This window comes from Trichomycterus rosablanca, chromosome 17 (genome assembly GCF_030014385.1).
Source record: "Trichomycterus rosablanca isolate fTriRos1 chromosome 17, fTriRos1.hap1, whole genome shotgun sequence".
Classification (NCBI taxonomy): Eukaryota; Metazoa; Chordata; class Actinopteri; order Siluriformes; family Trichomycteridae; genus Trichomycterus; species Trichomycterus rosablanca.
Window position 1 is genome coordinate 15,436,265 of NC_086004.1, and position 19,098 is coordinate 15,455,362.

A 19,098-nucleotide genomic window follows, 5' to 3' on the forward strand; every position below is an offset into this window, starting at 1 on the left:
GATTAACATCTTTTCCACGACCACAGGATGTGTCTTTCTACATGGTTGTTTAACAAATGAGAAGCTACTCACTGCATCAGTTAGGGTTAAATAACTTGTTGCCAGCTGAAACATAATCACCCATGCAGTAATTATCCAATGGGAGGCTCTTACCTATTTGCTTAGTTAAATCCAGGTGGTGACCTTTTTTTTGGCCAGGCAGTGTATTATTTTAAATATAACCTAGAAATACCAAATGATAAGTACAGTTATAATAGCATGCTCTTTTGGTGTTACAAATAAATACTGATACTTTAATACTTTAATGTTCTCATCATATCATTTAATATTTTAATCATATCGTATCATATATCGCCACTTCTCTAAAGCATATCGATATTCGAGCAGATTTGAGTTTTTTAGTCATATCGCCCAGCCCTAAACCTCAGCCCAGTCCAACAACTTTGCTATGAAGCAGAACAGAGATTTGCGAGCCAGGCCCTCTTGCCTAACTTCAGTGTCTGACCCCACAAATGCGTTTCTGGATGCAAAGGGGGACCAAATCCATATTCATGCCTATGGATTTAGAATAGGATGTCATTTGTAGGCATCCCTATACATTTGCCCCATTTCAAGTATAGATAATTCTTTTAAACCCTTATTTAGCTCACAAAAGTAAAAAAGGAATAACTTGTACATTTTGCCTGTTCAATTTAATTATATTATATATAAATAGAAATGTAAAAAAATTACATTAAGTTGAAAAAAAAAGCCTTAAAAAAATTATTTTTACATAGGCAATTTATCAGAAATTGTAGGGCATATAACAAGCATTTAATTAATTACATTCACATGAAGTTGTTTTTTTACTGTGTAACAAAAAAACTAATTACGTTTTTAATGTTATTTTGGCAGGACCATTAAGCTGTGGGATTTGGAAAAATTCAAGATAATTGGCTCATCAGAGAGCGACACACCTGCAAGGTTTAAATAGACATTTTTGAAATTTATTTAAAAATAAAACACATTTACCCAATATGCCATATCTTTGCAGTTTACCATTTAGTCTTTCTCTTTTTGTCTTTGTAGATGTGTTTTGTTTAGTCCTGATGGGAGCTGCCTGTACAGTGGCTCTGATGACATGTTGCGTGTATATGGCTGGGAGCCAGATCGCTGCTTTGATATGGTACATGTGGGCTGGGGAAAAGTGACTGACTTTGCCATCTGCAGCAATCAAATGGTATTCTACTTTCAGACAGTAATTACTTTTTTATTCTCATTAAATAAATGGATATTGTGCTTTTTAGATTTCTGTATTCTGTTTTGTTTCTTTTGTTTCTGTATTGATAAAATTCAGACTAACTCTTTAAAATTATCTAAGCAAATATTTTAATCATAAGATTATTTAGCATCATTAAGACTACGTAGCTTTTGCGTATCCTGTAAATTACTTTAAATCGAGGGAAGCGGGGGAGCTTGGTAGTCAAAATTTGTATGGCTAAATAAGACTAACAGTTTGGCTAAATGCTTCAATTTATAATAGATATGGTTTGTCTTTTTCATCAAAACGCAGAAAATTTGATGAAAGGTGCATAAAATATGCATATACATGCATCATACTAAATGAAGAACAATACTTACAGTCTGTTTTATGTTCAATATATGTTTAAAACCAGGGACATTAATAAGTTACTTAAACATTATGCGTCTGACATTAAAAGATAGGCCAGTTGACTTTGTCATTGTGTTGCTGAGATGGCAAACAATATGAAGTGTCAACTAGTACAGAAACTTAATTTTTTATTGCATTGTCCCAAAAATAAGATGTCATATATATGATGTCTATGATAGTGGTTTAAGCATTTTACTTAATGAGAAATATGCTCATTTGAAATGGAAAAAACTTTACAATTATTATTAAACTAAGCCTTTTAGAACGTATGGCTGTTTAGGTTAACCGAGCTTTGCTTAGTATTAACTGATTGCCTTGTTTAGTTCAAACCCCTGAAAACCCTAACATAAGCAGATTAGCTCTGTGTTCTTGGGGTGAAAAATTATGTGAACTAATATAGTGATTAATTTTTATTTATTTGTAAAAAATTTTCTCTAGGAGTTACATTCTTACAGTGTTGTCGCTGTTTATGTTTTAGAAGCATTCTAGTTATCTATGCTTAATCGTCTGAGAAAGTTTAAGAGGAAAAAGTCATGCAAACATTAGTTAATTGGTAACTCGTCTGTAACTGGTTGTTTGTAGCCATTAGCCGCTAGCTAGATACATTTTAGTTTATATCCTGCACTTGTTATTATTATCTAAAAATAGATAATGTTAGCCTTGTTTGAAATCTGTTGCAGAGAATCTCATGCTACTGGTGTCTGAACTAGCCAAGTTTTTTTTTAGTTTTTCTCTACTGCATTAACATGCTTTTCGGTCTGGTATTAAAGTTATTGAGATTACCAGCAAAACCCTTAGAGCAGGGGTTTTCAACCTTTTTGAACATGTGCCCCCCTTCGTGTGCAGACCTTGAACTGCCCCCCCCACCCATACCCCCGCACTGCCCCCCCATCAACCATTGCACAGAAACCACTGCGAAAGCTCTTGACAAGCTAAAATAATATAATTAACGTTGTGCACATCATACATACGATGCAATATTGCTAATTTAAATATTGATAGCTATATCCTTTTTACTGCGACGGCTGAACATATTCTTTGAGCACATTATAGAAATTCAACTAGTCGTAAATCATAACCGGTACTTGCTTTTGATGTAGATGAGAGCAGAAAACATTACTTTAAGAGCCAAGTAGAGGCAAAAGTACATCAATGCTAAGTTCACTAGTTCAGGATAATCTGCTTTGACTGACAGAAAACTCAGGTGAGCTAACTTTTAGCTCCATGGACAGAACAAGTCTGACTTGGTTACTGTTTTGTGGTAACAGCCAGTTTAATTAAGGCTCCCATCTGTAAGGTATGGAGGATGAAAAATGACGTAAGTATAAATAAATAAATGCACAAATAAATAATGCAATAAATAAACTAATAAATACATTTTTGTCATGAAAAAGGACATATTTAAATAAAATTTCTATATTTCCATACATCAGATTTTATTTGGGCTGTTTCTGTATTTCTAAATTTATTTATACATTTATTTATTCCTGTACTTATACATTTCTGCATTTATTTATTTATTTCTGTATTTCCACATTTCTGCATTTATTTATTTATGTATTTCTGTGTCTGTACGTTAATAAGGTAGGCGGTCCTATCCTCACTCTACAGCAGGATTGGTTAGCGAGTTGCAATCGATTCGACTCTGCTACTAATGCCTTGGCCCTATACAGCGGCTGCGTTCCAGGCTGGCGCATTGCTAGCAACAAGCTACAAGTTGTCGATGTTCGTTCATTTTAAGCAGTCCTGTGTTACTGATGACGATTTTTTTTTACGAGTCACTGCAAATGATTTAAGATCATTAGCGAATGATTTTGAGAGCCACGCGCCAAATGACTACCTTGTTTCATCTGGAAAGAGTAACTGATGGTTTAGTTCAGCTCAGTGCTGATATGGATGTGGACATTGACCTAACTGTGTTAGACAGTCTTCAAGAAGTCGCCGCCAACTTCACTTTCTCTCAGAGACAGAGGAAGCGAACGTTGGACGTCCATCCAACATTTTACCTCCGCATATAATCACCGCGGTCACGCCATCTGCAATTTTAAAAAGCTCGCTCACGCTACCTATGCTTTATTTTTTACTGCGCGTCTAAACCGTATTATACGGTAATACAGCTGCTAAGATGAAATCATCTCTTTACAGCTTAATATACAGGTTCTTCTAAAAAAATTAGCATATTGTGATAAAGTTCATTATTTTCCATAATGTAATGATAAAAATTAAACTTTCATATATTTTAGATTCATTGCACACCAACTGAAATATTTCAGGTCTTTTATTGTTTTAATACTGATGATTTTGGCATACAGCTCATGAAAACCCAAAATTCCTATCTCAAAAAATTAGCATATTTCATCCGACCAATAAAAGAAAAGTGTTTTTAATACAAAAAAAGTCAACCTTCAAATAATTATGTTCAGTTATGCACTCAATACTTGGTCGGGAATCCTTTTGCAGAAATGACTGCTTCAATGCGGCGTGGCATGGAGGCAATCAGCCTGTGGCACTGCTGAGGTGTTATGGAGGCCCAGGATGCTTCGATAGCGGCCTTAAGCTCATCCAGAGTGTTGGGTCTTGTGTCTCTCAACTTTCTCTTCACAATATCCCACAGATTCTCTATGGGGTTCAGGTCAGGAGAGTTGGCAGGCCAATTGAGCACAGTAATACCATGGTCAGTAAACCATTCACCAGTGGTTTTGGCACTGTGAGCAGGTGCCAGGTCGTGCTGAAAAATGAAATCTTCATCTCCATAAAGCTTTTCAGCAGATGGAAGCATGAAGTGCTCCAAAATCTCCTGATAGCTAGCTGCATTGACCCTGCCCTTGATAAAACACTGGGTGATAGGCTGATTTGTACTTATTTACTAACACTTTATTCCAATCTTTTCCATTTAAAAAAAAAAAGAAAAAAAAAAGGCACTTTGGTTCTAACAGGTTTTAGCAGAGTTGTGTTCTTCGACTGTTGTCTATCTAAACTTAAGGAATGAAATGTTCACTATGGAAGCACTTCTGTAAGTCGCTCTGGATAAGAGCGTCTGCTAAATGCTGTAAATGTAAATGTAAAACACAGTGGACCAACACCAGCAGCTGACATGGCACCCCAGACCATCACTGACTGTGGGTACTTGACACTGGACTTCAGGCATTTTGGCATTTCCTTCTCCCCAGTCTTCCTCCAGACTCTGGCACCTTGATTTCCGAATGACATGCAAAATTTGCTTTCATCCGAAAACAGTACTTTGGACCACTGAGCAACAGTCCAGTGCTGCTTCTCTGTAGCCCAGGTCAGGCGCTTCTGCCGCTGTTTCTGGTTCAAAAGTGGCTTGACCTGGGGAATGCGGCACCTGTAGCCCATTTCCTGCACACGCCTGTGCACGGTGGCTCTGGATGTTTCTACTCCAGACTCAGTCCACTGCTTCCGCAGGTCCCCCAAGGTCTGGAATCGGCCCTTCTCCACAATCTTCCTCAGGGTCCGGTCACCTCTTCTCGTTGTGCAGCGTTTTCTGCCACACTTTTTCCTTCCCACAGACTTCCCACTGAGGTGCCTTGATACAGCACTCTGGGAACAGCCTATTCGTTCAGAAATTTCTTTCTGTGTCTTACCCTCTTGCTTGAGGGTGTCAATGATGGCCTTCTGGACAGCAGTCAGGTCGGCAGTCTTACCCATGATTGCAGTTTTGAGTAATGAACCAGGCTGGGAGTTTTTAAAAGCCTCAGGAATCTTTTGCAGGTGTTTAGAGTTAATTCGTTGATTCAGATGATTAGGTTAATAGCTCGTTTAGAGAACCTTTTCATGATATGCTAATTTTTTGAGATAGGAATTTTGGGTTTTCATGAGCTGTATGCCAAAATCATCAGTATTAAAACAATAAAAGACCTGAAATATTTCAGTTGGTGTGCAATGAATCTAAAATATATGAAAGTTAAATTTTTATCATTACATTATGGAAAATAATGAACTTTATCACAATATGCTAATTTTTTGAGAAGGACCTGTACATTACTACCGAGTTCTGATGCACATAAAGTGTTGCAGAAACAAAAGTGTGTTACAATCTATGTATAGAGCAATCTAAAAAGTAAGAAATTCAGACCTCTTATGAAAAAAGTGTGTATTTGTTTGTGTACAGACCGCTATTTAAGATCAATACAATGAAATTAACAAATCAAATTGTTATCAAGTGCCACCCATACTGTCATAAAGAACACTTAGTCTAGTACTCATGGTGTGATTTTGGGACATTTTTACTGTAGGAATTTGAAATAATGGCATGGCAAACCTATGTAAAATGTCAATTCAGTTCAGTTTACACCACATTTAAAGACCAATAAAATTAACAAATCAAATTATCATCAAGTGCCACCCATACTGTCATGAAGAACACTTAGTCTAGTACTCATGGTGTGATTTTGGGACATTTTTACTGTAGGACTTTGGAGTAATGTGATAACACACTTGTGTAAATGTCAGTTCTGTTTTCTACAGACCAATTGTTGAAGATTAATAAAATTAACTAATCAAATTATCAAGTGCCACCCATAATTTCATGAAAAACACTTACTCTAATATTTACCATGTTACATTGGGACAATTATACTGTAGGATTTTGAATTGATGGTATGACAAACTTATGTAAAATGTCAATTTGGTTGTGTACAGACCACTATTTGAGGATCAATAAAATTAGCAAATCAAATTGTTTTCACATGGCACTACTGTGATCACGAAGAATACCTACTCTATTACTTATGTTGTATTTTTTTTTTTTACATTGTTACTTTAGAAATTTGGAGTAATGCAATGGCAAACATACATAAAGTGTCTATTCGGTTGTGTTAAGATCAATAAAAACAAGCAAATTGTTATCAAATGCCACTTCAACATTTAAAAAGAACACTTACTCTAGTACTTATTTACTTATTTTGCGACAATTTTACCGTAGGAATCTGGTTTAATGTGATGGCAAACTTATGTAAAGTGTAAAATTACACCCCAATAACCACGATGAACACTTATCGTAGTGCTCATGTGTTGATTTCCAGTTACTAATTACAAGTTTGCCACCTTATTATATCAAATTTCTACAGTAAAATTATCCCAAAGTCTAAATATATAGTACTGGACTAAATGTACTTCATGAATCTAGAGGTGGCATTTGATAAACATTTGATTTTCTTTTTTTATTGGTCTTCAAAAAGTGGTTTAAAAACAACTGAATAGACACTTTATATAAGTTTGCCATCCCATTATTTCAGATTCCTACAGTAAAAATGTCCCAAAATCACACCATGAGTACTAGACTAAGTGTTCTTTATGACAGTATGGGTGGCACTTGATAACAATTTGATTTGTTAATTTAATTGTATTGATCTTAAATGGCGGTCTGTACACAAACAAATACACACTTTTTTCATAAAAGAGGTCTGAATTTCTAACTTTTTAGATTGCTCTATACATAGATTGCAACACACTTTTGTTTCTGCTACACTTTATGTGCATCAGAACTCGGTAGTAATGTATATTAAGCTGTAAAGAGATGATTTCAGTGGCCAGTTGCCACTGTTGGGTCCTTGAGCAAGGCCCTTAACCCTCAATTGCTCATTGTGTTCAGCTCATTGTGTAAGTCGCTTTGGATAAAAGCGTCTGCTAAATGCTGAAAATGAAATGAATGAAAATGAATTTCATCTTCGCAGCTGTATTACCTACATACGGTTTAGACGCGCAGTAAAAAATAAAGCGCAAGTAGCGTGAGCGAGCTTTTTTAAAGTGCGGATGGCGTGACCGCTGTGATTATATGCGCAGGTAAAATGTTGGATGGACGTCCAACGTTCGCTTCCTCTGTCTCTGAGAGAATGTGAAGTTGGCGGCGACTTCTTGAAGACTGTCTAACACAGTTAGGTCAATGTCCACATCCATATCAGCACTGAGCTGAACTAAACCATCAGTTACTTTTTCCAGATGAAACAGAAGGTAGTCATTTGGCACGTGGCTCTCAAAATCATTCGCTAATGATCTTAAATCATTTGCAGTGACTCGTAAAAAAATCGCCATCAGTAACATAGGACTGCTTAAAATGAATGAACATCGACAACTTGTAGCTTGTTGCTAGCAATGCGCCAGCCTGGAACGCAGCCGCTGTATAGGGCCAAGGCATTAGTAGCAGAGTCGAATCGATTGCAACTCGCTAACCAATCCTGCTGTAGAGTGGGGATAGGACCGCCTACCTTATTAACGTACAGACACAGAAATACATAAATAAATAAATGCAGAAATGTGGAAATACAGAAATAAATAAATAAATGCAGAAATGTATAAATACAGAAATAAATAAATGTATAAATAAATAAATGTAGAAATACAGAAACAGCCCAAATAAAATCTGATGTATGGAAATATAGAAATAGATTCAAGCCATTTTATTTAAATATGTCCTTTTTCATGACAAAAATGTATTTATTAGTTTATTTATTTATTTATTGCATTATTTATTTGTGCATTTATTTATTTATACTCATGTCATTTTTCGTCCTCCATAGTAAGGAAAGCGAGTCACACAAAATGTTCTATATTAGCTGGTGTTTATTTAAAACTGCAGCATTCATTAATAACAGTACAACAGTCCTTTTTTCAGACTGAACTGAATAACATTAAACATGCGTGTGTGCGTGGTCAGCGAGACTAATCAAATATGTCTCCTGAGGGTGAAAATAAATTGCTTTAGATAAAAAAAAAAAAAAAAAAAAAAAAAAAAAAATCTCGTAATGTCAGGTTGAAAACCCCTGCCTTAGAGGACCCATTCCAAACAGCACTTTAACCAATCATTCTAAGTATCTTACTTGAATAAGGGCTTATGCAACAGCTCTGTTTCCAAGTGTGTAATGTTTAGTTATTTTCTCGTTGATAGTGGTAATTTTAAGTAAGTGCAGATTACCCTAAGTCTTCATACATTTATACCTTAGAAAATCAGGTTGAATACTTTTGATCAGTTATGTGATTGTGTGTATGTTAGTATGTTTGTGTGGGGTTGAATACTTTTGTATTAATTATGTTAGTGTGTATTCATGTGTGTATGTAGGGGATTTATTACTTTTGGTTAGGTATGTAGTTATGTTTGTATTCTGAACATTCCTTCTGCATTGTAATGAGAAATTTTTACTTAAGTAAATATCATCTTTAAAAATGCATAGCACAGGTCATGGTGTAATATTTAACGCATAGATGTTTGAACGATTTTGTACATTAAGCGGTTTAGGCTATATTAATTGCACAGTTGTATGAAAGTAGAAGGATAAATAGTCTTGCAAATCTTAGTAATTGCCTAGCATATCTTTTCTGTCTTTTCTCTTTACTCTTTTCTAAAGGGACTACATAGTCAGGGCTCTAGACTAACTTTTTGCACTGGTTGCACTGGTGCGCCTAACTTTTTTTCTTAGGTGCACCAGCACAAAAGTTAGGTGCACCCTAATTTTCGACCGCATCGCATTTAACACCGCAGTTTTACAGGTTCACTTTTTTTTCGCTGTCCATATAGGCAATATTGACTTGTAAATGATTAACTAACAATATGGTCAACATGGCCTCGTCTGATGATCTGTTTGCTGCTGCCTGCCGCTGAAAGGCAGTGGGGAGAGGGGACACTTGGGCAGTGCATTTATTGGGGCACGTAATGTGTTTTATAGATGCATTGTGCTTTTCAGCCTTTCAATTCGAAATGTATTAGAACCAGTCTCAAATACACTATTGCCGGCCATGGTCTTCCCATGGTCTTTACAGTTAATTATAGTATTATAGTCTAATTATAGTACACTATTATAAAAATTATAACAATAATAATAGAGTAAATGTGTGTATGTATGTGTGTCTATCTATTTATATGTGTGTGTATATTTAAAATTATATGTATATACAGTGTATCACAAAAGTGAGTACACCCCTCACATTTCTGCAGATATTTAAGTATATCTTTTCATGGGACAACACTGACAAAATGACACTTTGACACAATGAAAAGTAGTCTGTGTGCAGCTTATATAACAGTGTAAATTTATTCTTCCCTCAAAATAACTCAATATACAGCCATTAATGTCTAAACCACCGGCAACAAAAGTGAGTACACCCCTTAGTGAAAGTTCCTGAAGTGTCAATATTTTGTGTGGCCACCATTATTTCCCAGAACTGCCTTAACTCTCCTGGGCATGGAGTTTACCAGAGCTTCACAGGTTGCCACTGGAATGCTTTTCCACTCCTCCATGACGACATCACGGAGCTGGCGGATATACGAGACTTTGCACTCCTCCACCTTCCGCTTGAGGATGCCCCAAAAATGTTCGATTGGGTTTAGGTCTGGAGACATGCTTGGCCAGTCCATCACCTTTACCCTCAGCCTCTTCAATAAAGCAGTGGTCGTCTTAGAGGTGTGTTTGGGGTCATTATCATGCTGGAACACTGCCCTGCGACCCAGTTTCCGGAGGGAGGGGATCATGCTCTGCTTCAGTATTTCACAGTACATATTGGAGTTCATGTGTCCCTCAATGAAATGTAACTCCCCAACACCTGCTGCACTCATGCAGCCCCAGACCATGGCATTCCCACCACCATGCTTGACTGTAGGCATGACACACTTATCTTTGTACTCCTCACCTGATTGCCGCCACACATGCTTGAGACCATCTGAACCAAACAAATTAATCTTGGTCTCATCAGACCATAGGACATGGTTCCAGTAATCCATGTCCTTTGTTGACATGTCTTCAGCAAACTGTTTGCGGGCTTTCTTGTGTAGAGACTTCAGAAGAGGCTTCCTTCTGGGGTGACAGCCATGCAGACCAATTCGATGTAGTGTGCGGCGTATGGTCTGAGCACTGACAGGCTGACCCCCCACCTTTTCAATCTCTGCAGCAATGCTGACAGCACTCCTGCGCCTATCTTTCGAAGACAGCAGTTGGATGTGACGCTGAGCACGTGCACTCAGCTTCTTTGGACGACCAACGCGAGGTCTGTTCTGAGTGGACCCTGCTCTTTTAAAACGCTGGATGATCTTGGCCACTGTGCTGCAGCTCAGTTTCAGGGTGTTGGCAATCTTCTTGTAGCCTTGGCCATCTTCATGTAGCGCAACAATTCGTCTTTTAAGATCCTCAGAGAGTTCTTTGCCATGAGGTGCCATGTTGGAACTTTCAGTGACCAGTATGAGAGAGTGTGAGAGCTGTACTACTAAATTGAACACACCTGCTCCCTATGCACACCTGAGACCTAGTAACACTAACAAATCACATGACATTTTGGAGGGAAAATTACAAGCAGTGCTCAATTTGGACATTTAGGGGTGTAGTCTCTTAGGGGTGTACTCACTTTTGTTGCCGGTGGTTTAGACATTAATGGCTGTATATTGAGTTATTTTGAGGGAAGAATAAATTTACACTGTTATATAAGCTGCACACAGACTACTTTTCATTGTGTCAAAGTGTCATTTTGTCAGTGTTGTCCCATGAAAAGATATACTTAAATATCTGCAGAAATGTGAGGGGTGTACTCACTTTTGTGATACACTGTATATATTTGTGTGTGTGTGTGTGTGTGTGTGTGTGTGTATGGGGCTCTAGAGTGTTAGAGTGTAATCTTAAATACAGTGCATTATATTATCGGCTTAACTGGATCTTTTACACAGATTCCCAAAATCACTTGCGGTGCACTTACTGCGGTACACTTATTCTAATATTTCACTGTCTTTTAGTTATTTTTATATTTTACTTAACGAAAATATTGTGGTGTTTTTACTTTCGCTATCGCCGCACTTTACCGCTAGCATTAGCCTATTGCTACTAGAGGGTCGGCTCACCACTGTCCGGGATGTTACAGGTCTCTTGCTGTGTGGTGATGGAGGTGTGGGAATAAAAGCACACGACAAGGTAGACTTCACTGTCTAGCTCCAGAAACCGAACTTTAATGCTGGGACTGTCCGGCGAGTCTCATATACAAAACTGAACGTCGAAACGCACATGTATAAACCTGGTGCTGCATTCTGATTGGCTGAGCTGAATGTCGCTCACATATCGCCGCTACAATATTGTCCCGCCCTTCACTGTCTCTGATTGGTTTAGACCATGATTTGGGCCTGATGTGTGTCTGTTGTACCACAGGGAGACTTTCAGAGTAGCGGAGACTTTTTTTCCCCTTGAACGGCTGGTCGTACCGGTGCGACCTCAGATTTTTTTTAGTCGCACCATTGAGAAATTAGGTCGCATGTGCGATCAAATTGGTCGCACTCTAGAGCCCTGATAGTGCTTGCACTGTGTTACAACGAGTTAAAGAAGTAATCCTGTTTGAGTGGCTAACTGGTTTCTGAAGTGACTGATAAGGTATTGCTAGATAGTTACTGTGGTAAGAAGTTGTTGTTAAAGGGATGCTAGGCAATTACTAAGATTGTGCCAAATGCTGTTGCTAGGTGGTTGCTGTGGAGGTGGTTTAAATGCTAACACGCTAATTGTTGCTGGCTGGCTGCTAAGGTTTTGTTTGCACTATGTTACAAAGAGTTAAAAAGTGTAATCCTGTCTGAGTGGCTAACTGGTTGTTATGATATTCCAGGGAGTTGCAATAATGCTGCTAATTGGTTGCTATGGTTTACCAGAGGGTAATTCTAGCTGTTAGTTGTGGTATTCTAAATGGTTGCTGGAGTTTTTTTATGAGGGTGCTAAGTTATCGCTGTGTAGTTGCTATGGCAACAAACGTGGTTGCTAGGGTGCTCCAGCTGTTTGCTGGGGTGTTTCATATGATTGCTTAAGTATGGTTAAGTGCTTACCGGTAAACAAGTGGTTGCTAGGGTATTCTATTGCTAAGTGCTGCTGTCTTCCATTTGTTTACATTTTCTACTCCTGGTTAATGTAAGCTTCTTGTTTAACCCTTTCATGCCAGAGTGGAACAATCCATTTTCGGACACTATGTAACATGGTCATAGAAAAAACCTTATTGTGTAAATACCGTACATAGCATAGACTATATATACACACCATTATAACCAGAAGAATCAGTTCTTTAAAATGATATAAAACTCAGTATGGTTATTTAAGTGTAATATAAACTAATCTATACAAAAATCCTTCAAAATCAACCTAAAAAAACTCTCAATTTTTATTTCATACATAAATACTTACATTTTTAACACATTTCTGTGCAATTTAGAGAAAAATATAGAGTATATGAAATAATTATAAATATAATTAAATATAAAACAATTTTGTGAGCCATTTGTCAAGAAAATAATTTTGAATCTATCATCTTCTATTCAAAAGTTATGATCAATTTAGCAGAAGGTGTCATTTAGCAATTTAGAATGTTCGTGTAGCTCCTTTTTTACCTCACTTTTTACCAATGTCAGCATACACTATAAACCAATGAAAGTGTACTTTTATGAAAAAAAACCCTGCATATACACACACCATTATAACCAGGAGAATCAGTTCTTTAAAATTATATGAAACACAATGTTTTTCAAGTGTAATATAATAAATGTTTACAAAAAACCTTCAAAATCAACCTAAAAAAATCTCTCGTTTTTTATTTAATTCATAAATACTTACATTTTTAACACATTTCTGTGCAATATAGAGAACAATATAGAACATATGAAATTTTTGCAATTTTGTGAGCCATTTGTCAATAAAATAATTTTGAATCTATCATCTTCTATTCAAAAGTTATGATCAATTTAGCAGAAGGTGTCATTTAGCAATTTAGAATGTTCGTGTAGCTCCTTTTTTACCTCACTTTTTACCAATGTCAGCATACACTATAAACCAATGAAAGTGTACTTTTTTCTTAATTATTACTAAATTGTCAACATCCATATTTTTGAAATAAGACAGCAGATAAAATGTATTTGACAAAATAAGCACTCTAACAACAGTGTATAGTTCAAAAACATTAAAGATTTTTATTAGAATTATATACACTTCTCATTCTATAAATAATTTCAAAACAACAATACAATATAGTTCAGCACTATTGAAGAACATCACTCCATAAAACAAACTCTCAAATAATCCAATTCAACAATACAAGAAAAAGCAATTATTTGTTCAGGATAATCATTGAACAATTCAGTAAACAGTTTTGAGGCAACAGGATATCAAATCTCATCTAAGCCATTTTGCCAAAAATTCACTACAAAATATTTAACAGACAATGCACAATGGATAATTACCTCAAATTACCTCCTTCCAATGAACAATGCACACTGAACTTTGACCTGTGAAGAGAAAGAGAAACAAAGAACATATACACAAACACAGGGATTGAGGAAGGATGAGACAGTAGAAGACAGAAGCCCTGTGTAGGTCTAACTGCGAAACTCCTTTGCTAGAATGCCAAGACTGAAAACAGTTTCGATTGCCAACTAAACAAAATCTTCTACCTTGGCACTCAGGAGCCATGCATGCAATATTTGTTTTATTTTCTTTTTTGAATTTTTTGTAGCAAAGCCAGCAATTTCTTGATACTTGCTCTATCTGAGGAATGTGGGTGACGTAAAACGATGAGGAAGTGGTTGGAGCTACTGAAAGCTGAGATGGCAAAATTGAATCGACAGAAATGTCTGCAAGTTGGCGCGACAGATTTTCCCTAAAGTTTATCTGGCTGTAGCCTGCTGAACTAAACCCATAACGTGATGCTGGATTGGAATGATGCCAGTCCTGAAACAAAATGAAACTATTAACGACGGCTATGTCCACAAAATGGAAGAAAAGTGTTTTCCACCACTTTTGAGTTTTCTGAAGCAGATTGTATGTGTTTAACATTTGATCAGATCTGTCAACACCTCCCATGTGTTTATTGTAGTCCTTTACTACAGCTGGTTGACGGATTACTTTCCTGTCCCACGTGGCACCATTCTTTACCATCCTAGAAACCTCTGATGAATCATTAGCATTGTGGAAATTAGAGAGGCATGTAACTGCTCGTGTGTCCTTCCACTGAACAACTAAGACATTTCCGTCAATTCTACACCACCTCATATCACCACGGTTAGCTTGCCGCTCCCATTTCTTGACATCTTTGAAATCCACTGGGAATTTCTTACGATTAATCCTACATGTCCCACAAGCATTGATTCCCCACTCCTTAAGTCAGACCATAACAGTTGGTGATGTATAGAAGTTGTCAAACCAAACTGTGTGACCTTGATTTTTAAATGGTTGCACAAGGTCTTCGATCACTTTTATAGCCAAATCAGTTATGCGCCCATCAAGACTGCCTGTGTAAACATCAAAGTCTAAGGTATATCCCGAATTTGAAGTTGCAATTACCCACAATTTGAAACCCCAGCGAGTAGGTTTGCCCTTCATATACTGCTTGAATCCTGATCGACCTTTTGATTTTACCATTCTCTCGTCTATGCTCAGATTTTCATTAGCCTGGAAAAGCTGCTGACACTTGGTTTTGAGGTGGTCCATCAGGTAACGCAACTTCCTAAGATGATCAAGATTATTTTCTGTGGCAGGATCTACAACATGGAGGGCTGCCATCAATTCCTTGAAACGGTCACGGGACATGAATAACTTGGCCCATGAACCCTGAAGAGATTTGGTTCCCCAATATCTGTGAATGCTGTGCAGGGACGTGAAACCCATGTAAATAAGGAGCCCAAGAAACCGGTAGAATTCATCCGGGGTCACTTCTTCCCATGCCCCATGATGGTTCGCATAAGACGGCCTATTCAGTACAAGCTCCCACCCCTTAGAGTTTGTAAACTGGCAAATCTCGGCAACGATGGTGTACGTGAAAAACAACTTGAAGAAGTCTATTTCACGCAAGGTACTTGTGGCTGACCATACAGCCCTACGCACACTTCCCAGATCTATGCCTACTGGACGAGAGGGATTAAATGGTATGGGCTTTGGTGCTTCTGTGTCTACATCAGCATAGGAAGGAAAGGATACAGAGTCAGGAAAGCGTTTCCGCTTCCTACCTGACATGGGACAAGAAAGACTAACCAAACCCATAAAAGAAAGCAAACATTAGTAAAAATCATAATCTCAGTTTGTACTCTTTTGTTAATTTTAACTTTTTGTTGGCAGCCCTGATTGTGTGTGTGGGTGCAAATGCTGACATTTATTGTCAGCATATACAGTATGTACACACACACATTTACAAATACACACTATTGGAATACATGCATTTACCGATAGGAGGTTGTTGGTTGATCCCTCTGCTCATCTTGCTCCTCTTCATCCTCTTCTTCCCCTTCATCCAGGAGCTCCATGTCCATGAAGTCCTCCTCTTCAATGGTCATGCCTTCATGATCTTCATCGCTGTCATGTTCAGCAATAAGTCTAAGCTCGTCAGGGCCTAGCCGCTGTCTCCTCTTCAGAGACTCCATAAGGCGTGAATATTGAGCCTTGTCTCCATCCATCTCAGAATAATAAAAGAAAGAGATTACAGTGAATAAAGGTGGTGACAGTGATGTTATTTTAAAAAATAATTACATATATGTAGAATTCAATCACAAATACTCTATATGTTTTTGCCAGAGAAGCTAATGTCCACAGGCTCATGTTTAGAAGTAAACTCAAGTACACTGAACCAATACATATGACAAAAGTTTCTCAAATCTGGCACATGGTTTACACATGAAACAATAATTATCTAAGAGGAGCAATAAATACAAGACAAAACTTGATTCTATGGTTATATTTAAAATGTTGTAAATAGTCACAGACTGAAATGTTATGCACCTGTATGCTTTCAAAAAAAGCTTTCAAAAAAAGTTTGATACCATATTTTAGTCCCTTTCAAATATCTCTTGCAATACATTAGAAAATTATGCAAATCTGACAGAAATATTTTATAGATAAAACTATATTTCACTGATACAAGTAAGAATTACCACAGAAAAAAATATATTATGGTAAAAAAAGAAGTTATAAATTGCCCAGACTGACTTGTTATCTACCTATATGCACCTATATGGTAGCATAGCATACTTTAGTCTCTTTCAAATAAATGCAGCAATTTTTTAGAAAATGATGCAAATTTGACAGAAATATTTTATAGATAAAATAATATTTCTCTGTTATAAGTACAAATTACCACAGATAAAATATACCATGGAAATAAAGGTTATAAATTGCCCAGACTGACATATTATCCACACCTTTATGCTTTCTGCCTCAGCTTACTTTAGCCAGTCATGCTAAATGCATGCAATGCAAAATGTAATGATATTATGAGCAAAGCTAAGGTGATTTCTAAGCAGACTTTAGACAGTATTGAAGTAAAACAAGTAAGCTATAACTGATTTCAAGATTACATGCATAAAATCTAACTTTGGAGTTTGAGAGCAGCCTTTAGCAGCCTTTTCAAACCACATGGCTGCAGGATGCAACAAACAGCTCCGGTAGCTTAGCTTAGCTTAGGTTCACTACTAATCACTTATTTGTGTAAAACTGCTGCATACTTTACAAACTACTAAACAAACGAGACTAAAAAGGTATCTGATAAACTCTCCACACGTATTTATTTCCATCTAGATGGACATAAAAAACATTACAATCGATTCAGAAAGGAGAGCAGAGCACCTGACTGACTAAACTTAGAACGCAACTCTCAGAATCACCTCGGCTTTTCCGAAGCGTAAACACTAATAATATTACAATTTTACCATTAAAGCCAAGTTTTCTGAGTAGAAATGAAAAGTAATAACACTAATAAACAGTTTTAAAATAAATCTTACCTTATTTCACTGACAGAATTTCTCTTTCTGTGTTGTTATCCAGTCGACTGTCTCAGCAGCGCTCCGTGTGAGGGCGGGGCGAATGAAAAAAATTTATTCTCCGCCTTCTCATTAAATATGCAAACCAGCCACGACACAAACCGCTTGACCAATAACATTGCCTTTTAGCCTGGGTTGTCAGCTACCTGGGGCAGTTTTCAGATTTACAATCAGTGATTGGACGGCGGAGATATAAGGCTTCAAGCCATCGAAATTATTGTTTCGAAATTTGAATGGGCCGGCTGTAAAGGGTTAAACATACTTATTGTTTTAACTGCTAGAATCTTACTGTGTAAGTAACTAACATTCATTTTTGTAAAGAAAAAACACATCTCACACTTGGTATAATTATACCCCTTGTCACTTCTCACGTGTGTTTGGGCGGCACGGTGGCTAAATGGATAGCACTGTCGCCTCACAGCAAGAAAGTCTTGGGTTCGATCCCCAGGTGGGGCGGTCCAGGTCCTTTCTGTATGGAGTTTGCGTGTTCTCCCCGTGTCTGCGTGGGTTTACTCCGGGTGCTCTGGTTTCCTCCCACAGTCCAAAAACATGCAAGTGAGGTAAATTGGAGATATTAAATTGTCCATGACTGTGTTTGATATAACCTTGTGATTTAATGAATCTTGTGTAATGAGTAACATCTTTCCTGTCATGAATGTAACCAAAGTGTAAAAACATAAAGTTTAAATCCTAATAAACAAACAAACAAACTCACGTGTGTTTTCGTGGCAAAACAGTTTGGGAGACCAGACAGACTCGTCTGTGATTTCTCCTGATTATGTAGTATTTTGTGTGGTAAGGTCTCTGCTGATTAGTTGGTTTCAGGTGTCTATTGTAAGAACTAGTTTCTGATCAATTGGGAGCAGGGCTTAGCTTAGTATAAATTGATTATTGGTCTAATTTTAACCAGTTCTAAGTGTTTATAATATCACTGTCTTGCATAATCTATTATTTCCTAACAAAACAACTTTTAGTTAGTAGGTAAGTACTTACTCTTACTTCTTAGTTTTCTAGGTTTTCTCCACTGCAGCATGTGCTACTTACTCATACTAGTGCTTATATCTCACAGGCCTCGCAGACTTGGTCACATCATGGTAATGCCAGTAACCTAATCTTTCCCAACTGTTACTGCAATCTCAAACAGTGGTGGTAGGTGGGTTCTGGAACGTCAAACAGCTGTACAAAAATCTGACTTAACCTCAGCCTTTGCGTCATCTTACTTTACCCCTGATAACCTTCTTCATCTTAACATATCCTTTGAATTGAAGAGGCTGCGAGACTTCATAGAAGAGCTGGATATTCTTCTGAGTCCCTGGGACTCATCTAACCTTCCTTCAAGCTCCAGTCTTCTCGTTCTTTTTTTCTCCTTTCATCCTTTGACCTCATCTTCAATAACATCTCTCTGACACACAATGGAGGCAATCTTCTGTACCTGGTCTTTAGCCATTCCTCCTCACCTCCTGACCTCACTGTCACCCCACTTTACTACGACTCCTTAACATTGGGTGTTGTCTCTACAACCTTCAAAAAGGCACAGGTCACCCTCCTTCTTAAGAAACCTACACTAGACATCACAAACATAAACAACAACAGACCATTATCACTTCTCTCTTTTCTATCAAAAAATTCTTGAACGGGCTGTCTACAATCAGCTATCCCTTTTTTTATTTAGAATGACCTCCAT

At 37.3% G+C, this 19,098-nt stretch overlaps 2 protein-coding genes across 3 annotated transcripts in view; one reads left to right on the plus strand and one right to left on the minus strand.

The window, feature by feature from the left end:
- katnb1 (katanin p80 (WD repeat containing) subunit B 1) overlaps nt 1-19,098 on the plus strand; it is a 111,516-nt gene that overhangs the window by 54,236 nt on the left and 38,182 nt on the right. For both annotated transcript variants that reach the window (XM_063013093.1, XM_063013094.1), the window contains exons 9-10: nt 895-963; nt 1,069-1,219. In XM_063013093.1, coding sequence (XP_062869163.1) covers nt 895-963; nt 1,069-1,219 — 220 coding nt within the window. The remainder of the gene's footprint in view (nt 1-894; nt 964-1,068; nt 1,220-19,098) is intronic.
- Nucleotides 15,786-17,451, minus strand: LOC134331614 (uncharacterized). Its single transcript, XM_063013095.1, has 2 exons — nt 17,376-17,451; nt 15,786-16,055 (listed from the first exon to the last, which is right to left on the minus strand). The coding sequence occupies exon 2, from the start codon at nt 16,053-16,055 to the stop codon at nt 15,822-15,824; it is 234 nt and encodes a 77-aa protein (XP_062869165.1). The 5' UTR covers nt 17,376-17,451; the 3' UTR covers nt 15,786-15,821.